Source organism: Corvus cornix, chromosome 1 (genome assembly GCF_000738735.6).
Source record: "Corvus cornix cornix isolate S_Up_H32 chromosome 1, ASM73873v5, whole genome shotgun sequence".
Lineage (NCBI taxonomy): Eukaryota > Metazoa > Chordata > Aves > Passeriformes > Corvidae > Corvus > Corvus cornix.
In genome coordinates, this window is record NC_046332.1 from 649,049 (window position 1) to 676,963 (window position 27,915).

The 27,915-nt window shown below is 47.0% G+C and overlaps 1 protein-coding gene across 1 annotated transcript; it reads right to left on the bottom strand.

The window, feature by feature from the left end:
* Positions 1 to 449: 449 nt before the first annotated feature.
* PGM2L1 (phosphoglucomutase 2 like 1) lies at positions 450 to 27,377 on the bottom strand. The gene is given in 15 exon segments (XM_039554713.1): positions 450 to 4,428; positions 5,304 to 5,437; positions 5,721 to 5,910; positions 6,318 to 6,447; positions 6,830 to 6,923; positions 8,445 to 8,622; positions 9,441 to 9,538; positions 9,743 to 9,932; positions 10,587 to 10,780; positions 12,589 to 12,672; positions 13,340 to 13,424; positions 15,501 to 15,607; positions 19,903 to 20,070; positions 27,056 to 27,147; positions 27,150 to 27,377. Coding segments are annotated over 15 exon segments (1,863 nt in total). The 5' UTR covers positions 27,166 to 27,377; the 3' UTR covers positions 450 to 4,325.
* Positions 27,378 to 27,915: the final 538 nt, after the last annotated feature.

The following is a 27,915-nucleotide window of genomic DNA, read 5'->3' on the forward strand; positions in this document are numbered from 1 at the left end:
TCAGGGCTGCATGAGAAGGCCAGAAGATGCCCAGGAGCAGGCGGCTCCTGAGGACAGTCCCCCTCCGCTGCCACCTGCCCTGGAAGGACGTTCTATAAGGAGCCAAAATCCCTTCACACCAGCCCCCCTCCCCCTCTGCAGTGCCCACCCCAGCTCAGCTGCAGCAGGGGCTGTTCCTCTCCCCTTTCCCTCAAAGGCCCTCTCCCTCCCAAGCTGCTGCTTTTCCTGAAGCAGCTTCACCCCCACAACCTCCAGGTCCCAGCCCCCGCATCAGCCCCAGGGCCACCCTCCACAATCAGGGGAGATCTCAGTACCAGCAAAAGGAGGAGGCTCTGAACAGCCTCTTGTTCCCAGGCATTATCATCCAAGTGTGACATGGAGATCCCTCCAAGCCCAGCTCAGCTTTTGGGGCAGAAGTGTTTGGCTAAAGAAGACAGAAGAAACCTGGATTGAGACTATGAAGGGAATATTTTATTACTTATAACACTTCATTCAGCTAAATCCACATAGCAGTACACAGAAACTCTTCAGAAAAGTGCAAATTCTCACTCTGTACTTGTAATATGCCCTAGTTTTACAGAACAGACATCGGGTAAACAGGAGTACAGATCCAGAACTCCCCAAGATTCCAGGCAAGGAGAACGATGCAACTTGAGATACTTCAATCACCTTGTACAAAGCAAAGGGAATCAAGCTGGACTGCAACCACCCAGATGTCACCATGCAAGGAGCCCCCTCTCTCTTAGTTGGGGAGAGAAGAGGACAAAAAGGGGGAGGGAAGACAAAACAAAGTGATAAAGAGTATCAGTTTTAAAATTAGAGACCATCCAGGTGCTTCCTAGGGCAGGACACACATCCCACCCTGCCCAGGGGCCAGAACTCATCGCTCCTCTCCTGGCTTCTACTGTAGTGTCACACAAACACTCCTGTGAGGAAATGGGAGCTGGAACCCCTGGTAAGATCAGGAGCCTGGCAGAGAGAGCACACGAAGCACTACCCAAGCAGGGCTGAAGCAGGGAGTAACTCCAGGGATGCCAACACGCAGGTAACCAACCCCCAGAGCCTGGGAGCAGGCAAGGCAGGGAAGGGAGCCCCAGGCAGCACCGGGCAACTCACCTGGACAGCTGAGCCACCACACAGGGTCTGCCCTCTTCATCTACCCCTGGGCAGCACGAGTGTGTGCTCCCCTCAGAAGGAAGGGCTGTGTGTTTGAAACGAGGGAAATGAGCAGAGCTCCTCAGGTCCGGCCCCAGGGCTGCCGCAGCCCAAGGGAACCCCAGCTCCTTGCAGTCACAAGGGAAGCGGAGCTGGCTCTGCAGCCCAACACAAAGCTCAGGGCCACAGCTGCAGCCCAGCTCTCCCTGTTGCACACATCCCTCCCTCTCTGCCACACCAGAGTTCACTGTTCCCTCACACACCCTCACAGGGGCAGGAGGAGAGACATGGACAGCACTTGGAACTATTTAATTCACACCCTGGCTGCTCTATCACAACCAGAATAAGAAATCCAGCTACAAGCTCTGCCTCACAGACACTCAGCCTTGCCTGGCTAAGCCCTGAACTTGGAAAGCTCCTGTCCCAGGCCCACAGAAACACGACTTCACCAGAGATTAAATGGGTCATAGCAAAAGGACACACCCAAGCCCTCTGGATTTTATCAAACACTAAACCCAACTCACTAGCTGTATGACTGCAGTTTTAGCCACTGTCCAACCTTTGAAAAGGTGTGTTCCACCTGGAAGCACCTCAGAAACAACACCCACAGCATCCTTTGATCTGTGACCTGCTTTCTACTCAAGTCAGAAAAGCTTTTGTTCTTATCTGAGAAGTGTGAAAGGACAGCTGACAACTCAAGGAAGGTTGTGCACAAACCAAGTAAACTGTAACACGATGCATAACAAAGTTACAGGGCAAGGAAACGACAATTCCAGTCCTTCACAGTAACAGAAGTAAGGGATGCGAGATCAGAGGGAGGAGATAAAGGAGTTCCACAAATGGAACAGTATAAATATATCAACCAGCTCCAATACAGTAGGAAAACAACAGTAGCAGCAGTTTCAAAAAAGCAAATAGTTATCATACCCTGAAAGTTACATTCAACACATTGTGCCTGCTGCTGTCATCTCAAAAGCATCACTACAGCTACAGCTCGCTGTCAAACCTACCCATGGGGGAAATCCCAGATACACAACACCCCACAGCTGGGTTTTCTTCTTCAATTAAAGATATTTGGACTATGAACAGTTACCAGCTCCTAACAATGCTTATTTGAAAACATCTTCTCCATTTCTAGCACTTGCCTACTGACACAAAGCAGATCTCTAGGAAGCTGCAGATTCCTGCTCTCTGCAGGAGCACAACCATCACTCACAAGACATGACTGCTACAGTAACACACCTGGTCTCATCACACACATTATGCTTTTTACAGCGTTTGTTCACAACTATGGCCAAGTCACTTGTTCTCCTCTCCACTACGTGGAGAACAAAATCCTCAATGCCTCCGGGTTCAATCGCTGCCAGTGGAAGGAATGGCAAGAGCTCCTTCAAGTTCAGTGCAGTGGGGATCCAGATTTGCACCCTTTTTGGGAAAGCAAGGCAAAGCAGCAGTCAGAAATGCCTTCCCAGCCCTACCCAGCATCAAAAGCATCCTTTGAGTGTAACTGATTTTACCTGTTTTCCCCACCATGTCAGTCAAATGTACAGTCAAAGTAAAAAAGAAAAAAAAAAAGGAACAGCTTTTGGCATTAGATACATTTCACTCAATGGCAGAACAATTTGGAGATAGCTTCTCTTAAAATAAAAAAATAAATAAACAGCAGTGACAGGTCAGAATTTGTGCAACACAGACCTTCTCTACATGTACATTCACAGACACTGAAATACTTCTCCATGGATATAGTGCAAAGCTGCTGGCAGCAGGAAACACCCAGACCTCAGGGCTCTCTGAAGCCATGGAGAGGCAACACACACAAGCCTACCCTGTGCCATCCTACAGCATCCAGCTGTGAGGGCATAACCAGAGGGAATTTGGAGAGGCAACAGCAGTGGTAAAACAACAGCTTGAACTCCAGGGCACCTTGGGGTCTTCTCCCATCATCTCCAACACAGATCAAACCCAGCACTGAATTGCTGCTACTTCTTTTTACTTGCTGTCAGTGACAGCAGGGAGCTGGCCAGAACAAGCTCTCCTGTGCCAAAACACAGCCTTTATTTCCCAAAACCATTGGATAACCACAAGGAGAACTTGGGTATTGCTTTGTTTGGGTGGTTTTTTTTGGAAAATGTGATTAGCAGTTGCTACTTGAGCAAAGGGAGAAAACAAATGAGAGAAGCTGTTAAAAATTTGTCCTTAAAGATAAAGAAGAATAGTGTTTGCAAAGTGCTATTCTAACAGAAATTACCTGACAGGACCAAAAAAAAATGAAAAAAAAAAAATCACAATTTAATAACTGTGTCAGCCTCTCATCTCCACTTTCTTCCTTAGTTTTTTTTTAATACACAGACAATAAAAATTCAGGCCAGCAAAACCCAAGAAGTCACTGACTGGCAATGTCACTCAAAGTAACTGCATACAGAAAACCAAGAAAGCTTAAGAGCCTTCAGAGCTGTAGGACAAGAAGTAGCTACAGAGCCTATGGTAGTCAGAAGGGGCAATTTTACCAAGGAATGACCAAGTTCCTGCTCCTTTGGAAGCCTTGGAAAGGCACCAGGCAATTCCAACCCCAAGCTGCAGCTGTTATCACTATTATTTCACTGCCAATTATCTTAAGACACAGAGAAAAGCTACAATGCACCAAGAACACCTTTACCAACAGAAGAATTCTTAAGTAGCTGAAAAATGTCAACAATTTGCCTAAACAAGAAATGCTGAGCTCTGCTTCGATGCTTCTGGAAGTGCAGACCTGTAGGGAAGGTCTCAGAGCTGCAGGGAAGAAGCAGCCTTTGTTGTCAGTTTGGAGTGATCACTCCTTTAAAACCTTTTCACACACAAAAAAGAGGTGTTTTAGGTACCTGAACTGAGTGTAAGACACGATGTGGCAGCTAAGCTCATCTGCCTCAAAGGTACTAGGGCAGTTCACTTGCATTGGCATGGGTTAATTAAACTTTTGGTCAAAAGGACTGACAACCATAACAAATTCCACCCTTTCCTCGGACTGCCTCTCCTTATCCCAATATGGTGAAAATCCTGACAAAAGAATGCTTCTTCTTGACAGAACAAGAATGCAGCTGTTTCAAAAACACACACACACACACACACAAACATGAGACTGGTTCTGCTCCTGGGTCCTTTGTTCCACGCGGTGCCTCCCTGAGCACCGGGCTCTACGCAGAGCGCCAGGTCAGCGCGTTCTTGTCAGGCTCCAGGAAATTCTCAATCAAAGCCTCAATCAGCTTCTGGAGCTCTTCTTCCAGCACACTTCTGTCACTGCAGGAAAGAACAGGGCCAGGTCAGAGGTTTGGGACACACCCAAACATCAATAAAGAAACAGCAAGACCTGATGGGGATGCACTTGCTCTGTTGTGTTTCCTACCCAGTCAGGTGTAGAGACTCCAAGCTGCCTGCTTCAACAAGCTCCTTTTCAGCAGGGATTATCATGGAATCACAGAATGGTTTGGGTTGGAAGGGACTTTTAAAGATGGTGCCCAGAGCCCTCTAGTGGCCCTTTTCTTCTTCAACTGAATTAATTTCAATTAACACCGCAATAATCAGGTGGGGAGGCCCTGGCACAGGTTGCCCAAAGAAGCTGTGGCTGCCCCATCCCTGGGAGTATCCAAGGCCAGGTTGAAGCAACCTGGGATAGCAGAAGGTGTCCCTGCCCAAGGCATGGGGGTGGAACAAGACAGTCTTTAAGGTCCCCTCCAACCCAAACCATTCCATGATTCCATAATAGAAGAGGTTTCTGTGGTGCAAACACACCCTGGATTTCCCCCCACCCATTTAAACTGGAAGAAGCTCAACGCAGGTGAACAACCTCTAGTTCCTACCCAGCAGCTCGGAGTACCACAGCAGACTCCCAAGGCAGTGGGAACCCACCTGGCTGCAAACACACTCACCAGCAGCAGCAAAAGGAAAGCCTGGATGTGGCACTCAGTGCCCCGGCTGGTTGGCCACAAGCTGGACTCTGATCTCAGAGAGCTTTTCTAGACTAAGTAATTCTGTGATTTTGTCACCTGATCACTTCTTAATTCTAAGTAAGTGGAGAATGGGGTTAGTTAAAGGAGCCTTGTGTAGCAGGTGCTGAGAAGCCCATTCTGTGTCTCTCCCTGCTGTGGGCAGCCAGGGGGGCTCGGGGCACTGACCTGTGCCCAGGCAGCGCGCACATCTCGGCGTAGTACTTGATCTTGGGCTCAGTGCCGCTCGTGCGCAGCGTGGCCACGCAGCCGTTCTGGAAGGTGAACGTGATCATCTGGCTGCTCTTGCTCACTGGCAGCACCTACAAAACAACAGCAGCCCCTTACTGCCACTGCAGACCCAGCCCCTGGAAGCTGAGGGGCTGCAGGAGCACCAGGCTCAGTGAGTCAGTAAAGTCCATCGGGTGTTGTATCAGAGGAACCACCGCATTCCCCACGCAGGCAGTGTTCTCCCCAGGAAAGGATGCTGAGCGCTCTGACGGAGCTTTCTGCCCCCTCAGCTCACAGGTACATCTGCCTCTTGGCCAGTGTATTTCCCTTGCAGTTTCTGCAGCCTCTCCTCTGCAAAAACACCGTGTAACTCACCGACTTCTTGTTCAGCTGGCTGCTGTCATAGCCAGTGGTGATGTCTCGGACGTGTAAGATGTTGTAAATCCCACAGCAGCTGGGGTAAGACTGAGGGCCATCAAAGTTCCGGAGTCGCTCAAATATCCTTTTGATTGTGGGAGGGTCATAGCACAGGAAATAGGAGGTCTTGGATATGTGGTACCCATACCTACAAGCAGATTAATGCTTTCAGTTGTAAGATTCGGGAGGTTTTGGCACATTTTGTGTCTTTATTCTGACAACCACAATCCTTGTTTTATTGCTGGGATCATGTCCATAGCCATTCCTTCCACCTCTGCTCTGTTACAGATCCCTTCTGGCAGTGGGAAACCATTCCCTGTGTCCTGTCCCAAAACCCTCTCCAGCGCTCCTGGAGCTCCTTTAGGCACAGTGGTATCTGCACTAGTGATGGGCTGTAACTCATCATGCATCAAAAAACCCCACAACAACTTACAATGAGAAAACATCTGAAGGACACAAACATTTATATAAATTTATGTTTAAATAAATATTGCTTAGATTATTCCCAGATCTAAAATAGTGGAGTAGAACATTCTAATGAACAACACCACTCACGTTTCATAAATGTCAACGAGCTTCTGTGCCAGGCTCAGGCTCTGGCCCTGCAGGTAAGTTGCCATTTCAGCAATGACCACCGCTGCACTCACTCCATCCTTATCCAGCACTGACGTGCCACACATGAAGCCTAGGCAGAAAAAAGTGATGGTGGAAAAATAACCTGACATTATCACTCTGATTTACTCAACTGAAGTTTTAACCTCTGATCCTGTAAAGGGAAATTGGCCAGTACATGGAAGCTGCTTTATTGCTGCATATGCAGGAGAAATCTCATTAACTTGGGGGTTACAGGGCTGGAAAGACAATACCAGAATCAGCAAGTCAGATACAATTTATTGTTCTGGGAGTTGGCAAGTCAACTTGATGAGAGCAAAATACCAATGATGCTACCAACTACTAGGACAAAAAGTACTTTTTGTGTGTTTTATTCCAAAACTAAGATCAGTCCTTCCCATTCACATTCCCCCGCCTCAGTTCTCAGCAATTTAAAGGGATATTAGCACTCATACCAATAGACTCCTCAAATGCAAAGAGAACTTCTTTTCCATTATCTAGGAGATTTTTTACTCTGCTTCCAATCCATTTAAAACCAGGGAGTGTTTCCTATAACAGGGGAGAAAAAGAAAACTTAAAATACACATCTTCAATTTAGTTTCAATTCAAAGAAAAAAGTAGAGCCACTGTTCACTTCAAACTAAGAAAAACAAAAACACTCAACCAAAGAGAAAATATAATGATGTATTCTGAATTTTAGGGTCAATGGGAAGACTCCTGCAGAGTCAAAACGCTAAAGCTTAAGGATAGTTTTCTGATTTTTTTGAAGTGATTTCCTTAAATTTAAATCTAATTAATTGACAAGCAGAATAGGGACAGTAAAGCACCACCAGCCAAGTCACATCTTCAGTTTGGATGATGAATCCAAGGGAAACAGCCACTGGATAGCATTTTCCTAGGGGATACTCAACTAGGACATGAGTATCCAAACCAAGGAAAAAGTGTGTCAGGGACTGTGGTGCTCCGAGATCACATCAGATCATCTGTGGTGCTCATCAGATGAGACTAAGTTATTCAGGAGGAAAAACTACAGAAATATAAAAGCAACACTTTTAGGTGCTGGGAGGGGAGAGCACTGCTCTGAGGGGTTTTTTTACATAAATCACGCAAAAGCAGTCAAAAGATGAAACAGTTTCTTAGAGAGAAGGAAGTTACAAATAAAAAAGAAGGGGAGCTTTTAGGGGAGGCCAAGAGGTTCTGTAAATTCCCAGCTTCTCTTTCTTTCAGTCAAATATGTCCCTTTCCTATTAAAAATAAAACAAACCAGTATTTAGAGAGAGAACCAAATCCACTGCAAGGAACTGACATTCACCCTGATTAGGCTTATCTGGCCAGTCACTCAAAACAGTTTTCAGAGTTGCTTTCAATTTTAAATTCCTCATTGTTTGGCAAAACACTTATTCTTGTCGCACATGGATTTAATTAGGACATGGATAAACAAGGCCTGGCCCTTTGGATGTTTGTGCTATGATTTTGGGCACTTGCCTCTCTTCTGGCTAACATCCGACAGAAATCTGATTTAATCTGGAGGCAGGAATGATAATAACTGTCAGTCTGCAGAGGGCAAGCCCAGTTTCTTTTTTAGCAAGTTTTTAACGAAGCTGCATTAAAGATCTGAACACAGGAGTTCCTCTGCCTGTCCCAGCCTCAAGTAAATCCAAATTTAAAACCTGCTGGCACCGGGCACCTGAAGGGCCATTGCGTAACCTCCAAATGCTCATCACAAACCCATCAACACTTGCAGTGAATACAGCATGCTGCACAAACCTCCCTGCTCTCACACAGAAGAATTTCTCTCCAGGGAGATAACCACACCTAAGGTATTCCTGTTACCTGGAAGTCAGGTATTAATTCATGTGCCTATTACTGAGCTTTGCCCAAGCTGATCTCCCAGTCTGAGAACACTGAGGAGATTGAAATCGGGCTTGTCTGGGTGACAGAACATGCTCTGTGAATTGGAATCCCTCAAAACTCCCAGCCAAAAGCCTGGAAGTCCCCTGTCTGCTTTTCATTCCGTGAGGCCACCAGCGGGGCTTCGGATGGAGACGACAACACATAACCCACGCTCACCTCAAAGTGAAACCCCTCTTGAAGTGCAATTGCCCTCAGAATCTTGGAGGAGACCGTGGTTGCCAACATGTAGACATTGCTCACATCAGCATCCTGGGAGCAGTTCTTCCAGCGGGAAAACATCCACCAGCCGAACAAGGCCGCCAGCTCATTGCCCGTAAACACCTTCCAGCAGCCACTGCGGGGGAGAGGCAAGCTGAGGCTCTCCAGCTCGCCCAGGAGCAGCGCCCAGGGAGAGGCCTTCAGCAGTCACCGAACACCAGGATGTGAGCACAGCACCGACAAGCTGCTCTAGACAAAGCCACCGTACCCACAGGACTCCACAACTCTCACACCTCAAGGATTGACAAGCCCAGAGCACTGTGCCAGCCAGAAAAGACACCCCCAGGGTCTCCTCTCTGGCAGCTCTAACACAGCTCAGGCCTTTGATTACCCAGCAGCAGGAGAGCAGTCTAGAACTGATCCATACAGAGCAGTCTACGCAATCTGTACATTGCAGTCAGGCAGGGCCTGCACAACTTGTACTTACACAACCATCAGAACTGGGGCCTGTTAGTGGGAGAAAAATAATTTCTGTTCAATATGAACAAGCAGGGGAAAACAAGGGATTAAAATTAAAAATATTTTTAAAACCAAACAAAAAAAGCCACCCCACCAAAAGAAGCCCATGACAACTGCCAAGGAAGGTTTGCCCTTGTGATGAAAATGTAAATGAAAACACAGTAAACAACAAGATTTTACTGTCTTTAGTAACCACTCAGTCTTCAGCTGAGCTTTATTTACTATCACACCAGTAAGTATTTAATCTACTCTTTGCTGAGTGAACTGATTTAAAATGCATTTGGAGCTATACTAAAGGATAAAACTAGGAGGGAAAAATATCCCAATAGCTAAGGAGAAGAGTGGATTGAAGACCTGTGCCCAGCAACCATTTAGGGACACTCTGTGACTCCCTCTTTTCTGCAGAAAGACACAAAAAAGGGTCCCATCACTTACTTGTCCTGCTGTTCTGCCACTGCCAGTCTGTCTGCATCTGGATCAGTGGCCACTACTACTTTTGCATTTTCTTTCTCTGCCAGTCTCAGTGACAACTCCTGGTGGGAGAAGAAGGGGGGGGGGCAAAAAACCAAAACATGAGAGAAAATAAACCCACAGCCCTCCTACTTACATCTAACACACAGCAAAAGAAAATCCCCCACGGACTGCCCACTGCTTTAATACAGCTGAAAGCAAGTTCTCCCTGTTCTCTTCCTCAGCTGGTTTTTCCCCATAGAAATCTGATGAAGAAACAAAAATACCAGCACAGATTCTCCTTCTTCAGGATTTGGGCATTTGACAGTAGAGAAGTCTGGGTCTGGATCTTTTTGCTCCGGTACTGGAATGGGGGGCTGAAATCCGAAGGCTTTGAAAGCCAACTGCACATAGTCATGTCCAACTCCATGGAAAGAGGTGTGAACAAACTTCAAACTGCTCTGCACATTTAGCTCCCTGAGGAGGAAAGCAGAACTTCAGTAAGATTTCAGCTATTTAACAAGACTATTTTCCTGAGGGAAAGCAAAATAAGCTGTAATTCTTCCATGTACTTTTCTGCTGATTTCTGCATTAATGTCAAAGGAACCAGTGAAAGTGCTTGTTTGGACTTTCACTAGAAATTGCTGTGTTAAAGCTTCTGCTCCTGGAAAATGAAATATTTACCTTCTGCTGAAATAGATCAAAGTCTCCCAAGAATAAACTATTGATTTCTACATCAAACTCGAGCTCTCCCACCACTGTCGAAATGTTATTCTGGCTCTGCTTCACATCATTCATCCTCCTCCTTTTATTCTCATCTTCTGCCACACCTAACCTTCAGACCGAATCTTCTCACCTCTATTCTATGCACATGCACCTCACTTTTACTCTGAATTCCTGCATTTTATTCAGAACTCTTGGGGAATATTCATCTGCATCAAATGGTTTCTACTGGGGTGCTTCACTGTAGCTTAATTCCCCAAGGCAGCTGTTTATTCTCACCCAAATGGTTTAACCCTAAGGGTGGTGGACCCTTGAATGTAATGACACATCAGAGAACACAGTGAAGTCTGCCTGCTGTCAGTTTTTCCACCTGCAACCCACAGCTTACTTAAAAACTTTATACAATACCTATGATAGCAGATCTTTGTCAGATCCTCCATGTAGCTGTCACAGATTTTTTTCAGAGGATCCTGTCTGAGGGGACTGGTGTCTACCAGATTTTCATTCCAAGAGCCATTCCATGGTTCAACACACTCTTCTATACATTTTATAATTTCCTTATCATGAGGAGAGGTTATCTGTGCTCCATTTTCCCAATAAACCTGAAGGAAGTAAGTTGAAGGAAAACAAGACACAGTTTATTTAGAACGATTATTAACCTGAGAAATTCTTTTAGCTATAGGATTCCACCTACTTTCTGCTTAGGTCATACAGAGAAGTCAGCATCTGACTGGCTTGATTCTCAAGACATCTGGAGTCATTCAACGTGAGCCTCTGAGTTCATGACTGCAGTTGTGCTAAGTGGAGCTTACACAGCAACACAACCTGTTTCCATAAAAGCTGGTATTTAACTACTACAGCTGAAATATCAGGATGTGAGAAACCAAAACCGGGCACTTTTATCTGGGAGTGCTGTGCAAACTGTAACACCAGAAAAACATCACCTTCTCCAAGGCTGGCATTCCTTTTGAAAAAGGAGCACGACTTGGTTTTGAACCCAAAGCAAAACAGATAAGCAGTGTGCCAAGGTCCGTGTTTTTCCACGGCTCAACAACTGTAATCTCTCAGCTGCTAACACTATCCAGAGTGGAAACACCATATCTAACCCTCAGCTACAAAAAAAAGTCTTTGTTAAAGAATTATTTAGAGGCCAATTTTCCCACAGTCTGTTGCCAATAGCATGGCTGAGCTCACAGTGCAGACTCTGCCCAGATAATCTGCCTCTGTTTTCCTGTCAGTGTCCTCTGGGTTTGTTACCTTCAGTTAAAATTGTCCAAAACCTTCAGAGGCTGCTGAAATTCACACGGGAAATGGTGAAAGATGAAACAGCTCTTGGGAAAGACTAGGAAACAAACGTGTATCCTGAGAAAAGTAAACCAGGAAACAAACCAGTACCCTGACAGAAGTACACTGCTGTGCATCAGAAGACACAAACAAAATTGCTTCTTGACAAATGAAGCACCTGGGAAATTCACATGGCTTCTTTCCTTGCTCATTGCTGCAGCTAAGCAGAAGCAAAGGCTGGTGAAGAACTTCACAGCTTGTTCCAGGGAAGACAAGAGCAGTTCAATCACCCCCAAGAGTTCTCTCTCTAGGCACAGCAGGACTGCCTTTCCTCACATTGCCATCACTCACTGCCCTGACACAGGGCTTCTAGAATGCTCTGCTCAGTTCAAGTTGAGAGTTTAGTTCAGGTTCGTACAAAGTTGAGGAAGGGAATACTCAGTTAAAACATCACATTTGCTATTGTGGATAGTTTTATTGTCCCAGGCTTTCAAAGTGAAGCCACCCACCCCTCTTCAATGCCCAGAAAACCAGGGAACACCACACTGCTACTGAGTTTTATTAATCCACTCTGAAATCTTTCCCATCTTCAGCACAGTCCCGACTGTGTGCACTAATTCACCTCAGTTCTGGCTTTGTTTTAAACTGATTTTTAAGCCTAAAAACACACAAATTGCTGGAGCATTTCTTCAGCTGCTGATTAGACTCTATGGAATGTCACTACAGATTTATGCTCGAGATACACAAACTGTGTGGTCTTATGTTCTCATCACAGAGGAGTGTGTCAAGTCATAGAAGCGAATTACTTTAAATAACTCATCCTTCTAATGGACACACACAGAAAAAGCTTTTTCATCAGGAGGGTGGGCAGGCCCTGGCACAGGGTGCCCAGAGAAGCTGTGGCTGCCCCTGGATCCCTGGGAGGTGCCAAGGCCAGGTTGGACAGAGCTTGGAGCCACCTGGGCTAGTGGAAGGTGTCCCTGCCCATGGCAGCAGGTGGGCTAGATGAGTTTTACAGTCTTCTCCAAGCCAAACCACTCCGTGGCTCCCACAACGGGCCAAGCACACGCAGGGAATGCTGGAAAGCAGCCGGAAAGGCTGTGACACGCTGTGACCAAGGCCTTACCTTGTAGCCATTGTCCTCCTTGCGGTTGTGGGAGGCCGTGATCATCACCCCAGCCACAGCTCCGAGCTGCTGCACGGCGTAGGGCTGCAAGGGAACCCCGAGACAGCATTACCCGAGGGTTCTGCCACTAAACTCGTGTTAGGGGCACAGGTATGCCATGGGACCCTACAGAGGCGGCTTTTATCCCAGCACCAGTTTGTCTGAAAACCCCACACATGAACACTCTGCACTGCCTCCTGCAGCCAGTAGTAGAAAGCTGGTTCTAATTCATCTCCATAAAAACATTCTTCTTATCAAATACAAAAAAGCAATCATTAACTTGCCAACTAAAGAAAGCCTACACTCAGATTACAGGAGCACTTAGGAACAGGCTGAGACAGAACAAAGGAATTCACAAAAAGGCTTGTCGAAAAACAAATTACAGGTGCTCCAGGCATTTCAGTCCTCCCCTCAAACCAAGATCCACAGAATACACAGCATGCTGGAAGAGCTTATGGAACACAAGCAAGGATTTAAAACCATGCAAGGAAAAGCTGCTGTGCCTAGAAGAGTATTTTTGAGATATTAAAAGCAGAGGCACTGAGGAATTCAGCGACATCCTTGTTACAGCCTCCTTGAAGAGCCAAGTGCACCAAGCAGCCTCTATTTTTCTGTGAAGTAACACTTTAAGACAATTGCTGGTTCTTTTTCAGCAAATTCAAATACTCCCTTAACTGTGTGGTGCAACAACATGGACAAGAAGGTGACTCACCACAAAGGGGGTAGGGACATAAGTGGAGAAGAAGTACACAAGTACATCTTTTGCCAGCAGGACTGCTGCAGTGAGCTTTGCAAGCCTACCAAGAGGAAAAAGAAAATATTCAGTCACTCCAGCTCCCCAGGACAGCCCAGCAGCCAGATGGAATTCCTGTCGCCTTCAGGCACTTGTTTCTTAAAGCACTGTGCTGCTTTTTGGGCTTATGCTAAGAGGGCTATCCTACAAACTGCACAGTCAGGGTAACAGTTTTCAGGCTGTAGAATCTGAGACAGCACTTTCAGCTGCTGCCTGGACAGTGCAAGGCACTGCAGTCCCTCACCCAAACAAAGCAGATATCCCACGCAAAGATACAGAACCCACTGGCAGAACACCCACCCTTTGCTCAAGGACAGAACCAACTTCAAAGAAAGCTCAAAGCACCAGATGTCTGTAACAGCAGGTTTGGAAAGGGATTTGCTACCCCACACAAAGCTCATTTGCCAGCCCTGCCCAACAGCTTCAGACAATGTCCAGGAAGCAGATCTATTCCTAAAATGTATTTCTGCAAAGCAGCACCCCTTATTCCAGAATGTTTAGAAACAGGAACAGTGCCCATAGTTCTAAATCTTGCTTTTATAATAAACTTGCCCTTTCAAGCAACAGGGGAGCTCATTCTCTTCCAGATAACTGGTATGAAACTTCATTGGCACTCAGGTACCCACAGCTCAGGAGGCAGTGGAAAGTCTCAGAGTCAAAACAGATGAGAGATTAAATGGCATAAGCTCACCTTGCTCCCTTGTTCTCACAGACAAGCATTAATACTGACTTCCTCCTCTCCCATCACCAGCAGTCCAAGTTCCACTGACTCAGAATTTCACTACAGCACCTGTCAAATGCCACCTGAAACCACCTGGAAGAGTTTGAGAGCTCAGCTTGGAGTTGAAGCTACTAAAATTCTGCTTGGTTTACACCAGCTTAATCACAGGACACAGCTGGATGGTCTGCCATCCCCCTGGGCCCTGCTGCCCACAGAGTGCTGGAAAAGCACACTGCTCCCACTGCAAACACTCTCTTGGGGGAGTTCAGTTCGATTTTAGCACTGCTGGAAGGGTGCATTATCCCAGGAGACAGGAGGAGCACATGGTTGAGAACTGAGGTGCTTCTGGGACATGTGAAACAACACCAGGCCTAAATTCCAAGCCTTGGGTGGCTCAAAAGGAACATTGCTCTTACACTTGCCCATTTTTAGCCCATGCCTAGCCCACACAATCTGGGTTTGCACACAACTGGCAAATCCAGTGTCACAGGTGAGTTTAAACCCCTCAGGCCAAAGCCTGGGGGATGATGGGCCACATGTACCCCGAGGCCCAGGGGAGAGGCACGCAGGGGAAAGGAGAAACTCCTGGCAGAAAGTCACTGCATTCTGTGCTCTGGTATACCAAGGACATCTTCATCCCTAAAACATCAAGTACTACAAAAATTCTTTTTAAAGGAACTGTGTTAGTTACAACAATAACTACAGTAATTAACTTCTCATTACCTAAATGCCAATTAGCTGCTGGGTTGGCTTTTTTGCAAGGCATGCCATTACCACATGCGTTTTGCTCCCCAAATGACAAGGGATTAAGATTTCTTAGAGAATTCAGGAAGCAGTTTTCTCCCTTTTCCTTGCAAAGAGCACTATTTGCCATTGCTGGAAGTCTGCATTTTAAGCACTCCAGGTAAAATCCAAGTAAAATTCCCAGTGAAAACACACTGGGTTACAGCAGGCTGCAGGTGGAATTCTTCTCCCCTAGGCAAGCTTAAATCAGGTGTGAAATACCAGAGAGTGACAGAGTTAAAAGTGCATTAATATTTAGGGGTTTCCAGCTGGATGTTAATACTCTGAATTTACCTTCATATTTAAATTTGTCCCCAGGCATATCAAGCTTAGTGTTCTTGAGCATTTAATCTGTAAATTCTCTGGTGGAATAAACAGCCTTACACTCCTCATTTGCTGACCAACTGGTACCACAAAGGATTTAGTCCCAGCCTCTCTTCATTACTATTTAAATGGACTAAGGGAGAGGAAAGAGGGGGCCCAGTTCATCACAAACAGAAAAAGTGCTGATAGAACAGAATGCATTTACAGGCACAATTTCATTTCTAGTCTTGCAGATGTAATCAATACTCATACTTCTTACTGCTGCAGTTGCTGGTGACCTGACCTCGTGTGTCATATCCAACAACAAAGCCTCTCTGCTTAAAGTCTGAGAAGTTCCTCTCAAGATACTTGTAGATCCCCTGGGAAAAAAAAAAAAAAAAAAAAGGGAAAAAATAATTAGCTGCAGTGCAGCACACACAAACGTTAAAGGTGGTCTCCCACAAAGGATGGATAATATCAGTAGGCAAAATACAGCTCCAACACATCAATAGTGATATTCACAAAAGCTGCAGTGGTCTTCCCCCAGTGTTCACCAAAAGAAAGCAAGTAACCAGAGAAACAGCTGTGGGAAATAAAAGTGAGTGGAACAACAATAAACCCTCAGCAGCAAACACTCATTTTCAATCCACACTGTGCTTTCATTTATTCAAATCATCTTAAAGACTGAATTGAGAAAAATCCATGTTTTCAACTCCATGCACTCAAGCAACACAAGATGTGCCAGCCTAGTCTTTATCTCTCTGCCCACAGTGCAAGTCAGACATTTTCACCATTGTTTCCAAAGGGTTAGTCATAAATTTGCCTTAAAAATCAGGGAAAGGCTTGGGTGGGAAGATCAGCTTTTACTCCAGTTTCACCTGCCCTGCAGCCTTCACATCCATTCATTTCCCAGCCAGAATCTCTCTGGAGATCCATCACGGAAACAGCCCATGGTGGATCAGCAGTTTTAGATAAAAAGATGGAAGCACTATTGTCAATGGAAGTTTCCAGAGGCTGCAGCTCCCCACAGGCAGACAACACAGCACAGTGAACTTAACAGAGCCACGCTGATCCCATCAACGCTGCCTCTCACAGGGGTACAAGTTGCCTCTTGATGGCAGTGGGGGTGTTTTGTACCAGCATTAAACAGATTTTTTCCCCCACCAGTATTTAGTGCAGTTCTTCAGGATGTTTTCATCTGGATCTGACTGGGTATCTGGAAAGCCAGCCTGACTCCTACCCTGGAATTCAGCCAAGATCAATTATTTTAAATGGCTTTGGCCCTTTAGAATCACAGCATTGTCAAGGCTGGGAAAGGCCTTTGAAATCAAGTTCAAGCAGGCATTCCAAGGATGTATTCCAAAGCATGACCTAGGGGATACTGGCATCTCTTTGGAGAGCCCTCTCAGCTGCAAATGTGGAGGGATTTACAGAGAGGGAGGAAAGAAATCCTTAAAATAAAGATAACTCTTTGAATAGTGGCAGGTCTGGAGGCTGTGCCACAGCAGAATCACCTGCTGAAGTCACCTTCACACTGAGCCCAAAACACACAAAATGTTTACCCTGCCCTGACAACCTGCCAAGAGCTTTCACTCACAGCTGCAAAGAGGAGAGAGGAATGGGAAAAACGCATCCAAGTTGACTTGAATAACCTGAATAACATCTGAAGACATGAACTGCAGATTCCTTATAACAGATCCCTTATTCAGGCTAAGATTTTGTATGAAGAAAAACAGCAATGTCTTTACTGTCTGCTGTGGAGCAGGTTGCTTAAAATTAATCCCTTAAGCTCAGCCACAGACCCCACAGCTGAAGTTAACTCAGTCCTACCAGACTTGCTTGCTATCCAAACATCTTTGTGAAAGCTGCAGGAAATAAAAGTACATCTATAAATGTCAGTGAGGAAGTGAATGCAGAGCCTTTCCACTGTCTGAACCCTCCACCTGAGCTCACACCAATCTTCATCCAGGTGCCCCAAGGGCAGTTAGGAACTCCAGCAGCTCTGGGGTTAAGTCCTCCCTTGAAGAAGTTCCTCAGTTTAAAGAATTTCTACTTCCCTTTAACAAGACTCAGGTTTTAATAGTGTCCCTAATTGCTACAGCTATTACATTCCCACCACTTCTAAACAAGGCCCAGGTGCATCTTGTGGTGATAATTAATGACTCATTAGCTCATCCCAGAGCAGTTAGGAACTCCAGCACCTCTAGGGTTAAGTCCTCTCTTGAAGTTCCTCAGTTTGAAGAATTTCTATTTCCCTTTAACAAGACTCAGGTTTTGATAGTGTCCCTAATTGCTACAGCTATTACATTCCCACCACTTCTAAATAAGGCCCAGGTGCACCTTGTGGTGATAATTAATGGCTCATCAGCAGGTGTCAGCACAACTGCATAACCCCCTCAGATCTAAGCCAAAATGCTCTTCAGGTGACTGAGGTATCACGATTACCTCTCCCACTGCGTGGTTCAGGTGATTTCCTGATGCAGAATCCATGGAAGAGCACAAGTGTACATCTGCAGCATGTCCAGTCCCTTGTGCTCAAGTTCAAAAGAGAAGGGAGGGAAAAGTGATGGCATCAAAAGTAAGATGGAAAGATTTTTGGTTGATGAAATCCAGAGAGGTAGGAACAGCTTTATGAAGTCCAGCATTTAAATTTTTCAACTATTACCTTTAGCTTTGCTTTTTAAGCAGCAGGAAACTCCTTGATGCAAAAGTGATTGGTTTTGTCACTGTGGAGATGAGTGACAGGTTTCTGTCCCACTGATAAAAGCACCTGGACATGCACAAATAGGACAAAAGCCAAGGAATCAGAGCTTTACAAGGAGTTTATGTACCTGCAATTTTCAGCAGAGTCCAAAGCAACTGCTGAATATTCTGCACCTTCCTGGATCTGACTCCACATAATAGCAGTATAATCAAATCAAATGAAAAAGATCTGATCAAGTGAAGGACAGAACACACATGCAACTTCACTATGGCTTATTTTAATTGAAGGAAGTGTTAATTACACTCAAGTCTGCTATCTGACTGGCTGTTTATTCCTGTTCCAGGTAAGGACAAATCCAGAGAGCCAGGGCTGCCCATGCTCAGACCAGGTTCAGCAGAACTGTTCCTGCCCTCAGCTTCTGAAACAACAGTGCTCAAACAACAATGAAATCTGCTGCAGTTTACTTCAGAAACAAGTTCTAACCCACTTCCCAGCGGCTGCTTTTCTCAGCTCGATACACAGCTTTAATAAACAACTAAAAATAGCAGCTGCGCAGAGGGAGCAGACGCACACACCCCCAGTTTGTTACTCTCAAAAACCAGCAATGCCCATGAAACTGAGCTTGCCAACACATTCCCTGCCAAGCAGAAGGGAAGCTTTCCCTTTCTGCCAGGAATGTGGCTGAGCCAGCAGACCCACGCTCGCTCCCACTCCGCCAGCCTGAGGCACAAAGGGAGCAGGCACCGCTCAGAGCACCGGCACCTCCAAACCCAACAGCAGGGAAATGACGCCCAGAAACCTCCTCTGCTTCCAGGAAAAGGGGGCTTGTTCAAAGCAGCTCAGCTGCTTTTCACCATGCCACCACTAGCAACTAAACACTGACTTTTAAACCCCTCTTTTCCCAGTCTCCTCACTCCGCTCTCACTGCATCCATGGAGTCCACCTAGACCTGTTCATGCCATTACAGCATTCCTGGCAGAGGAGGTTGGCACACCCAATTCAGGAAGGGCAGAATCGCAGGAAGCATCATTCTGAGATGTGTCCAGTTTACAGATCAGACACCTAAGGAAAGCTTTTTGTTAGATCCAAGAAGATCCTGAAAAGAAAAACTGTCAGAGAGAAGGCTGGGTTTCAAACCAACACTTGGACACAAAACCTCTATAAACAGTACTGGAATCTGGCTTCCCACAAGAGTGTGGGCTCCAGTTGTACAATTCAGACAACAATGTCAAACAGCTTAGGAGAGTCCCAGCTGTTCCAAGTTGTAAGCACATCACTCCATCCTAGGCCGACAGAAAGCATTACTTCAATCACATCTCCTGAAGGAGGTCAGAGCACCAGCCTGCCAAGAGAAACCACCTAAAAAGTGCAAAGTATTAAATGAGAGATTTTACCAACCCTTTGTAAACCATGCAATAAAACACCTTTGATCATATGGTTGAAGCTCCATTTCTACAAAAAGTACCTGTCAAAGCAGGTAAGATTCAGTAGTTTTGTCATAACAAACATTTTCTTGATTTTCCAAGTTCAAGGGTTCCAAATATATCAGCTCAATCTATTTTCAATAGTCAAGGCTAAAGGTAGGAACAGATAAACTGCTTCAGTATATTTAAAATACTCAGTCCATATACATCCACGACTTGTGCTAAAAAAGAAAGAAAAGCCTTGGTTGGTTGGGGCTTTCCTATTTTGGTTTGGGGTTTTTGTTGTTTTGTTTTTGACAAATACTACAAGTTCTCACAGAAGCTCATGATCTCCAGCTACAGGGCTGTGATACAGACAAACCACTGGCCAAATTCCAGCCCACTCCCACCTCTCCAAGCCACTTCATTTCCTCTGAGCACCGAACCTTTCCTGCTTCCCCGCCGCTGCTGAGCGGCTGCTGCGTCCCAGCCCCGGGATTTCAGCAGGACGCTGATCCCACACGCTCCCCGCGGGGCAGAGCCTCTCCCACAGCCGTGCCCAGCTCACCTGAGTGGATTGGATGACCGTGAGGTCATTGATGTAGCAGAAGCCTGCTCCCATGGCCGAGCGCAGCCCGGCCGTGCCGAAGGTCAGCCGGCAGCACAAGCGGTCCCGCAGCTCCTCGTGCTGCCCGTTCTGCAGCAAGCTCTCAATCTGCTCCTTGGTTTTCTGGTTCTGCAAAAGACCATGAAGCTCTTCATTCAGTGCTTGAAATGTGGAGCTGAACTGTACATGCTCATCAGTTTTAAGTTACTCCTAGAGCAAATTCCTGCTATCCTTTAAAATGCCTGTGCACCAGCCTTCACTGTAACTCATTTCTATCACATTCTTCCCACATCATCCTTACTCACAAAAGACTCAAGAGCTCTTGCTGCTACTGATACACTGATGTGTTTGTCTGGTCATTAAGACACCTTCCAGCTCCTCTGCGTGAGGAGCACAGACTTTGGAACAGGTTTTTCCAAGGCAAGTAACACAACTGAATTCCCGATCTGTGCTGCTGGAAGACAGACAAAATCCGAACTTCAAAGCAGCGCTTCTTTCCTCCCCACCCACAGGAAACAGGCACAGCAAAATCGTGGGACTTGCAGGATGGTTTGGGTTGGAAGGGACCTTGGAGATCATCCCAGCCGTGCCATGGACAGGGACACCCTGCACAGGAGGAGCAGGTTGCCCCAAGCCCCCCGAGCAGTGGCCAGGGTGCTTTGCAGCTGGCTGGACTCTTACCCAGAGTGATCCCTCTCTTCAGTCAGAGTTTCCCTAGATCTGCACCACCATCACAGCTGAGAACCTGTAAGCACACAAGCTGCACACTGCACGCCTCCACTATTTGTTGCTCATAGTTATCCAACAAATACTGAATTAACTTGGGCACCAAGAAACTCAGCCTGTCTGCTGACACCCAGTTTGGACAAGGCACCTCCCAGATCCTACAAACACAGCAGAGAAGGAGGAAGAGGCAGTGGTTACACAGCTGGAAAAAAACTGTGACTCCAGATGTGTAAAACACAGGTCTGGTGGCACAAGTGCTTCTCTGAAGTGGTGCTGCTCCAAGCAGGGTTGCAAGGAAGGGTTAAAAAAGGCAAATGGAATCTGCAGGGCAGGGGTGAAGCACCCCTGACATTTAAAATAGAGGTCAGCCAGCTCCAGCAGCACTGGGAAACATGCTCCACACAGAGAGGGGGAGGTTCTTCAGGAGGATTAGAAAAATGCTGGGAAAAGCACAAAGATATGAGCTGTGCACCTTCACTGGGAGAAAAAGTAATCAATAAAACTCATTGAAAAATCTGAAATTACTCCTGCAGCTTGATAACACACCCTGAACACTAGACATGTGAATTTAAAATAACTTTTTATTTCTGTATGCTCTAAAATAAAAGGCAAGACATTATTGTCCAGGCTCCTGGATGGCCTGGCAACCACAGCAAGACATTGCTCACTACACAGCTAAACACAGGCCTAAAAAGAAACCAAAACAATGGGGCACAACAAATATTAAACTGCAAAAGTGGAAGTTCTTTCTCAGCTGTTCATAGGCAGCCAACCAGGAAACAAATGAGTGACATGAAAAGAGTCTAAGGCAAGAGTATTGAAAACCTCATTTCGCACTACCATAGTGCACAGGTTTGCTTTAAAATAAGGTTATTAAATTACACAGCATCCTCGATAGCTTTTCAGGACACACTGCATTGCTTCCCTGCAAAAATAGAATAGAAATTGCACATTCCATAGTCTATGGGGCTTTGCAAAACTGAGGCAAGACCCAAGCAATAGCACAAACATTTATTTTACAAATACATTAAAAAGCACTTTTGACTGAAGCTACTTAATTTGTTTCCTAAGGAATAAAAATGAGTTGGCCAAAATAGCACCCAAATAACATTTTAATTTGCTCAGGTCACACTCAGTTAAGCTGAAGCTACAGAAAATAAAGGAGGAGAAAGAAGTTACAAGTGAAAATCTCCAAGCTTTCTACAAACAACCTGAAACCCCCACGCCAACAGAAAGAGGGGCATAAATTCAGAAGTGCTGATGACCTCTATCTCAGTCTGCGTTCTAATGCTACTGAATGTATAAGCCTGACCCCCAGACAGCCCTTATCCCAGTCTGGCACCATCCTTCCAGCTTGTCCTTTCCCCCCCAGCTGGAGCTTCCCACCCTATGGCCCAGCATAGCTTCTTGCAACACAGCTTGGGTCTGAGCACCACCTGCCACCCTGACCTCGGAATTCCAGAGCAGCTTCCACTGCTGACACTTAACCCCATTGCAAATCCTGAGAAAAACAGGGGGTTTTGCTGGCTTGCTTTGCAGTTATGAAATCAAGTCATACATCTGAAGGTCTCACAGGGGCTTTTGTGATGGTTCATCTTTCCAAGTACAAAATAAAAAAGTTCCTTAGAGATTTTAAGACTACAGTATTTGAAAGATTTTTAACATCCTTAAAAAAAAAAAAACAAACCAGATACCAAACTGCCTAAAGCTTCCTATCTTCAGCAGATATAAACCAGGCTGTTTGATACAAAAATAGTCAGTCCTTAAAAAGGCAATGCTTTAAGACATCCCTGCATCTCGACGGATCTAACAAAGCAGTTCAAATTCTCATGAGTGAAGAGCTCAGAGGCTGTAGTGTTTCATCTGAAGTCAAGCAGCACGTGGATGATGATGTGAAAACAGCATTTATTTTGACGCCCAAACATGCCAAATCTCTGCACTGCTGGCCAACCAACCTCCCTGGGATCACGGAATGCTTTGGGTTGGCAGGAGCTTAAAGCTGAGCAGGGAATATCCCAGCAGCTTGCACGACATCCAGCAGAAGCAGCACCAACTCTTCCCAAACAGGGAAGAGAGACCCCTCAAAGCCCCACACTGCTATTGGTTTTCCAAGGGTTATTTACTGGTGGAAAAGGCCCCGCATTTGGTTACCAAATATCCACTGACTCCTAACTCTAGTGTTATTTGATAAATGTCTGCTGGATGCAAATATTCATTACTACCTTTCCTCTAACTTGCTTAACAACACTAGAAACTTTCAACCAAAAAATTCCATCACTTTTCATATTTTCACTTTTCAGGAAAAAAAAAAATTCACACCTTCCAACCTTGCCATCAGCACCAGAATTTCTATAGAAAACTCCATACATTTATTTGATCACCCTCCTAAAACACTAGGAATACTTCAACTTGATAATACATGTATAAATAAACACATGACACCTCTCTAATAGACACATGTATACAAAGAGTCTATGATACCCAGTATATATGTGTATATAACAAATCTATGATACTGACCCAACACAGGTGACACCTCCCTGATGTATCTCTGTGTTCCCTGTGGTGCCACACCACACATCCCCAAGTGCTTAGCACACACAGCACAGTCTGTAAAGGCCAGGGGAAGGCCCAGGCCACAATCAAGAGGCAACAGCCGCCGTGTCCCCGGCTCCCGCTGCAGAAGGGTCCTGCCCACGGCCAGCTGCACGAGGAGGTGGCAGATAAGGTGACAGTGGCCCTGGGCGATGCTCCTGCTACCTGAAGACACCCTGCTGGGGCAGAAAAGGGATGGAAGGACAGGACTCTGGCTGGTGTTTGGGCTAGGGATGGGTGAGCTGGCATTGCCACAGGGAATTCCAGCTCCTCCAGCACAGCCCATCCTCCCTGCATGCCCCTGCTGGTCCAGTCCCCTGGCCCGGATTGTCCCCGAGTAGCAGCTCTGCCCTCACCTAATGGCCAATCCTAGAGCACCAACCAACAGCATGTGAGTGCCCCCAGGCACCTTAACCTGCCACTTCAAGATGTAAATTTGTGAGGCACCCCTAATTTCTCAGTAGCTTTGAGGCTTGCCATGGAAACATGGGAAGTGGAGAGCAACCAGAGCCCAGGCAGTGCCTTCCCACCCCATCTCAAGCAGACTATTGTCCCCTGTACACCCAGACAGGGCTCTCACTCTTGGAGAGCAGGGCTTGGCACTATTGGCAAGCTGGGAGGAGAGAGGATCTGGTCAGAACCTTCCCCCCCATCAGTACTTCGCATTCCCTGTCAAAGAAATGGAAATCAGAAGGATTTGGGACACAGACAGACAGGCTGCTGCGTGGGTGACAGACTGAACATTGTTCTGTGCTCACATAAACACCAGGAAAAAAAGTTCTGTAATATTTTTTCCTCTAAAATTATTACTCTACGTATATATTTCTATATAACAACCATTTATAAGAAGCCACTGCCAGAATCAGAACTCTGGGGTCACAACCTGCAGGAGACTCTGCAACACCTTTCAGAAAGGCTTGAAGTTTTATTAAACAAAAAATATATATATTCTCCGCCAAATTTTCAGTGTTCCATGTACTGCACAGTTGCCTGCTGAGGCACAACCACACTTGTTTGTGGCTCATCAGGATTCAACCTCTGGATCAAGTGGAGAATTAAAGACAAGGGCATTAACTGAGTATTTCTTATGGTTCTTTCACACCCAACCATGTTAATCGCGTGTACTTACCACCAGAGTTAAGTTTCAAAGCTAATACCCTGTCAAAATCACTGGCAATTTACTACTCTCACAGCCATCTTTTTTTGTTTTCCCCATACTCTTTGCATGTGTAGCTGGAAGAAGGAGGAAAAGTCTCAAGTGCCTTGAGTTTCAATGAATTTTTCTGTGGCCTTGATTTACACAACATTATTCTTAAAAATTCACTTAAAAGTATCAATAAGCAAAAACATTGCAAGTCAAATGACTGGAGCAAACTACTGGTCTCAAACTATCAAGTCCACTTCCTCTTGAAAAGCATCTCAAAAGCCCCAAAATTTAGAAGAACACCGAGGGACACTCCAAAAGCACCACAAAACCACCTTATCAGCATGGAAGAACTCTCCACACTACAGCTGAGACAAGGATACCGAGTCCATGAATTAGTAAAATCAAGTGAGAACGAAGTGAATGGGGCCTGCACAAACAGCTCCCGGATAATTAATTCCAGCTCTCCCCCCCGCCACCATGTGAAGTGGAACCAGTGCCTTTAAGAGCCAAAGCTTCCCCCAGGTACCCCCAGCCAGGAGCAGTGCGTGTACAAAGGCTGCTCTGAGCCACTTGCCACACCAGCCAGACTCCTTCAGGAGACCCGAGGCAGATGTGGAAGTACAATAGGAAAATTGGGAAGGGGATGAAAGGGAATTAAAGGGCGACAGTGGAGAACAATGACTAATTGGTCACACACTTTACCAGCGAGGATCGAACAAAGGGCGCTGCCTTGTGCCTCCGAGCCTGACTCAAACACCAAAGCAGCGGCTAAGGGGACAGAACGGGAAGGGAGGGAATGCCAGGAGCATTAATGAGGATGCTGGTGAGAAGGGGAGGAAAGCAGGATGCTCACCCCACAGCCAGGTTTCCTCCACCCACACAGGGTTTTAGGCGAGGTGAGCACGAACACCCAAACCACAAAGGACAGAAAGCACAACTCTGGTAATTAATTACAGCAGGCAAATTTCAATTAAGCTAGAGGACAAAAGCCTCCCACAGCTGGGAATGGAGTGCATAGATTTTTCCTTGATCAGAGGCAACAAAAATCCCTGCAGCTCAGGAAGCTGGGGGTGGGAAGGGGGGTCCAGTTTGATAAGCAGCAAAGGCCCCATTTCCTCGGTTTGTGGTGAAATACGAGGGCATTGGCCCAACAATCCCTGCCCATGGATGCCGTATTTCCTGGTTTCCCCTTGCCTTCACCTGGTTTGTTAACACCTCTCCTGAACGACCCCCGGCCCCAGCAAGCAGCCCCCACTCCGCCTCCTCCTCCAGGTGATTTTGAGTTGTCAAATGTCCCAGGAGCTCTCTTGGAAACCTCCCCAGGTAGTTCCGAATTCTCCAAGTTCAGGCAGCTTTATAGGAAAGGTCATGTTTTGTCACCTAGGGAAGCAAGGGCAAACAGGTACACTCACAGTGACCCTGCACTTGGTATTTTATTGGTTAATTACAGCCTGAGAAGCAGCTCTAGAAATGGGGATATTGCACTGTTGCCAGTTTTAATCTGAATATTCTTCCCCCGGTGGAAGTTCTCTGACCTTACACATTTTTCAGAAAGGCAAAACAACCTGTTAAAAAACAACGTCTTGTTAGTGTATTGAAAGGCTCTTGTTATCAAAAAAAAAGTATTTACTGGAGTTCAGCCTGGGTTCTCAAACGTGTTATCAGGAATGCTATTTCCTTTTTCCACTCCTTCCCTCCCCCGTGCCACTATTCCCGGATATTTTCACAGCAGCAGCTCTGAGTGCAGAATGTGCAGATGGCACCTGTTAATTTCTGCAAAGCTGCGAGGAGAGACCATATTTCCAAGTAGGAGAAAGCTCCTCTAAGAGCCATCAGGTGGCATTTGCCTGCAGCCCTCCTGCTTTGATCCTGACAGGATGAAACCAAAGAGGAAACAGTACCAACACGCTGGCAGTCCTAATTAATAAAAATAATGGCCAAATAAGTTCAGGAGATAAAAACCTAAAAAGAATAAAGGAAAAAGCATTCAGAAGCCTAAACCACCGGTGTACTGGTAGTTTACCCTCCCCCATCATCAAGATATTTTTTTAAAGCACAGGCCATGATGGCTGGACAAACCAGCTGCCAAAAAAAAAAAAACCCAAAAACCCCAAAGTAACCCTTTCAGCGACAGGATAAGCAAAACACTCTCCAGTACCACACTGTTACCACAGCTTTGGGTGGCTTAACCCGAATTAATCAAGCCCGCAGTGCTCCTGACACCATGTTGGAGCCGAAAAGAAAAGGGGAATGCTGGAACCCGGCTTTTCTTTTCTGGGGAGGGGTTAAATTCAGGCATCTCAGGAAAACAGACTCATGCTGCATTTTAATGAGCCACTGCTCCATCCCTCCCGCCACCTGCCTGCCCCAGCCGAGGAGGGAGCCAGCGGGGCAGGCGCGGTGCTCCATGCGCCGGGATGGCATCATCCATGCCCAGCCCCGCGCAGGTGAGCGCCGGGCGGCCGCACCTCGCCCGCACAGCTGGCGGCTCCTCGGGAGCACCCTCGGGAGCACCTGCCGGCCCAGGGGCTGCGTTCCGAGCGGCGGCGAGGGCGATGGGGCGATGGCCCCGAGGTGTCGCAGGCGCTGCCGCACCGCGCCGGGAGGGCAGGGGCTGTGCCGGGGGAACTGCCGACGCTCGCCCACCTTGTCCCAGCTCAGCCACTGCCACACCGCCTTGTCCAGCTGCGCGTCGCCGGTGCTGCGGGCCACCAGCACGTTGGAGTTCACGTCCCCGGGGCCCCGCAGTCGCCCATGGTCGCGGGGAGGAGGAAGGGATGAAGACGGAGAAGGTGCCGCTTCTTCACTTCGCCACGCCCGCCGCGGCACCGCGCATCGCTCGGGGGAGGATGGTGGGGGGAGAGGAGGCGGAAGAGGGCGAAGGGTGCCCGAGAACCCCCCCAGGGCCGGCTTTTATCCCCGCCCGGCGCGCCCAACAGCGATTAACGGGGAGCGGCCGCCCCCGCCGCCTCCTCCTCCTCCTCCTCGGGCCCGCCCCGAGCCACCGCCCCGCCCGCGCCCCTCCCGGAGGCATGACGGGAAATGTAGTCCCCGAGGCGCAGAAGGGAGGGGATGGCAGGTGGGGAGAAACTACAACTCCCAGCAGCCGTCGCGGCGCGCTGTCGCCTTAGGGAGCGGGACAGGGCTCAGGGCCCGCGGGTTCGCGTCCCGCCCCGTCCCCGAGGGGAAAAACAATGTCCCCTGTGTCCCCTACTGCCCCACCAGCGGGCACGGCGTGACGGAGCCGAGGGAACGCTAAAACCCTCCCCGGCTGTGCCCCTCGGGCTGCCCACAGCAGCATCTGTTCCCTCCGAGAGAGTAAGGGGTTAGGTGCTGCTCTGGGGGATGAGCTCCTTGCTTAGAAGCACTTCCAGATGGCAATTCCATGGCCATTAGGAGGAGAATCATAACCCTCCCCTGACTGCATCAGCTCTAATTGGATTGCCCGGCCCTGAGCAGCAGGCTCGGAGTGACCACGTCCTGCTGAGCATCCTCATTCAACAGAA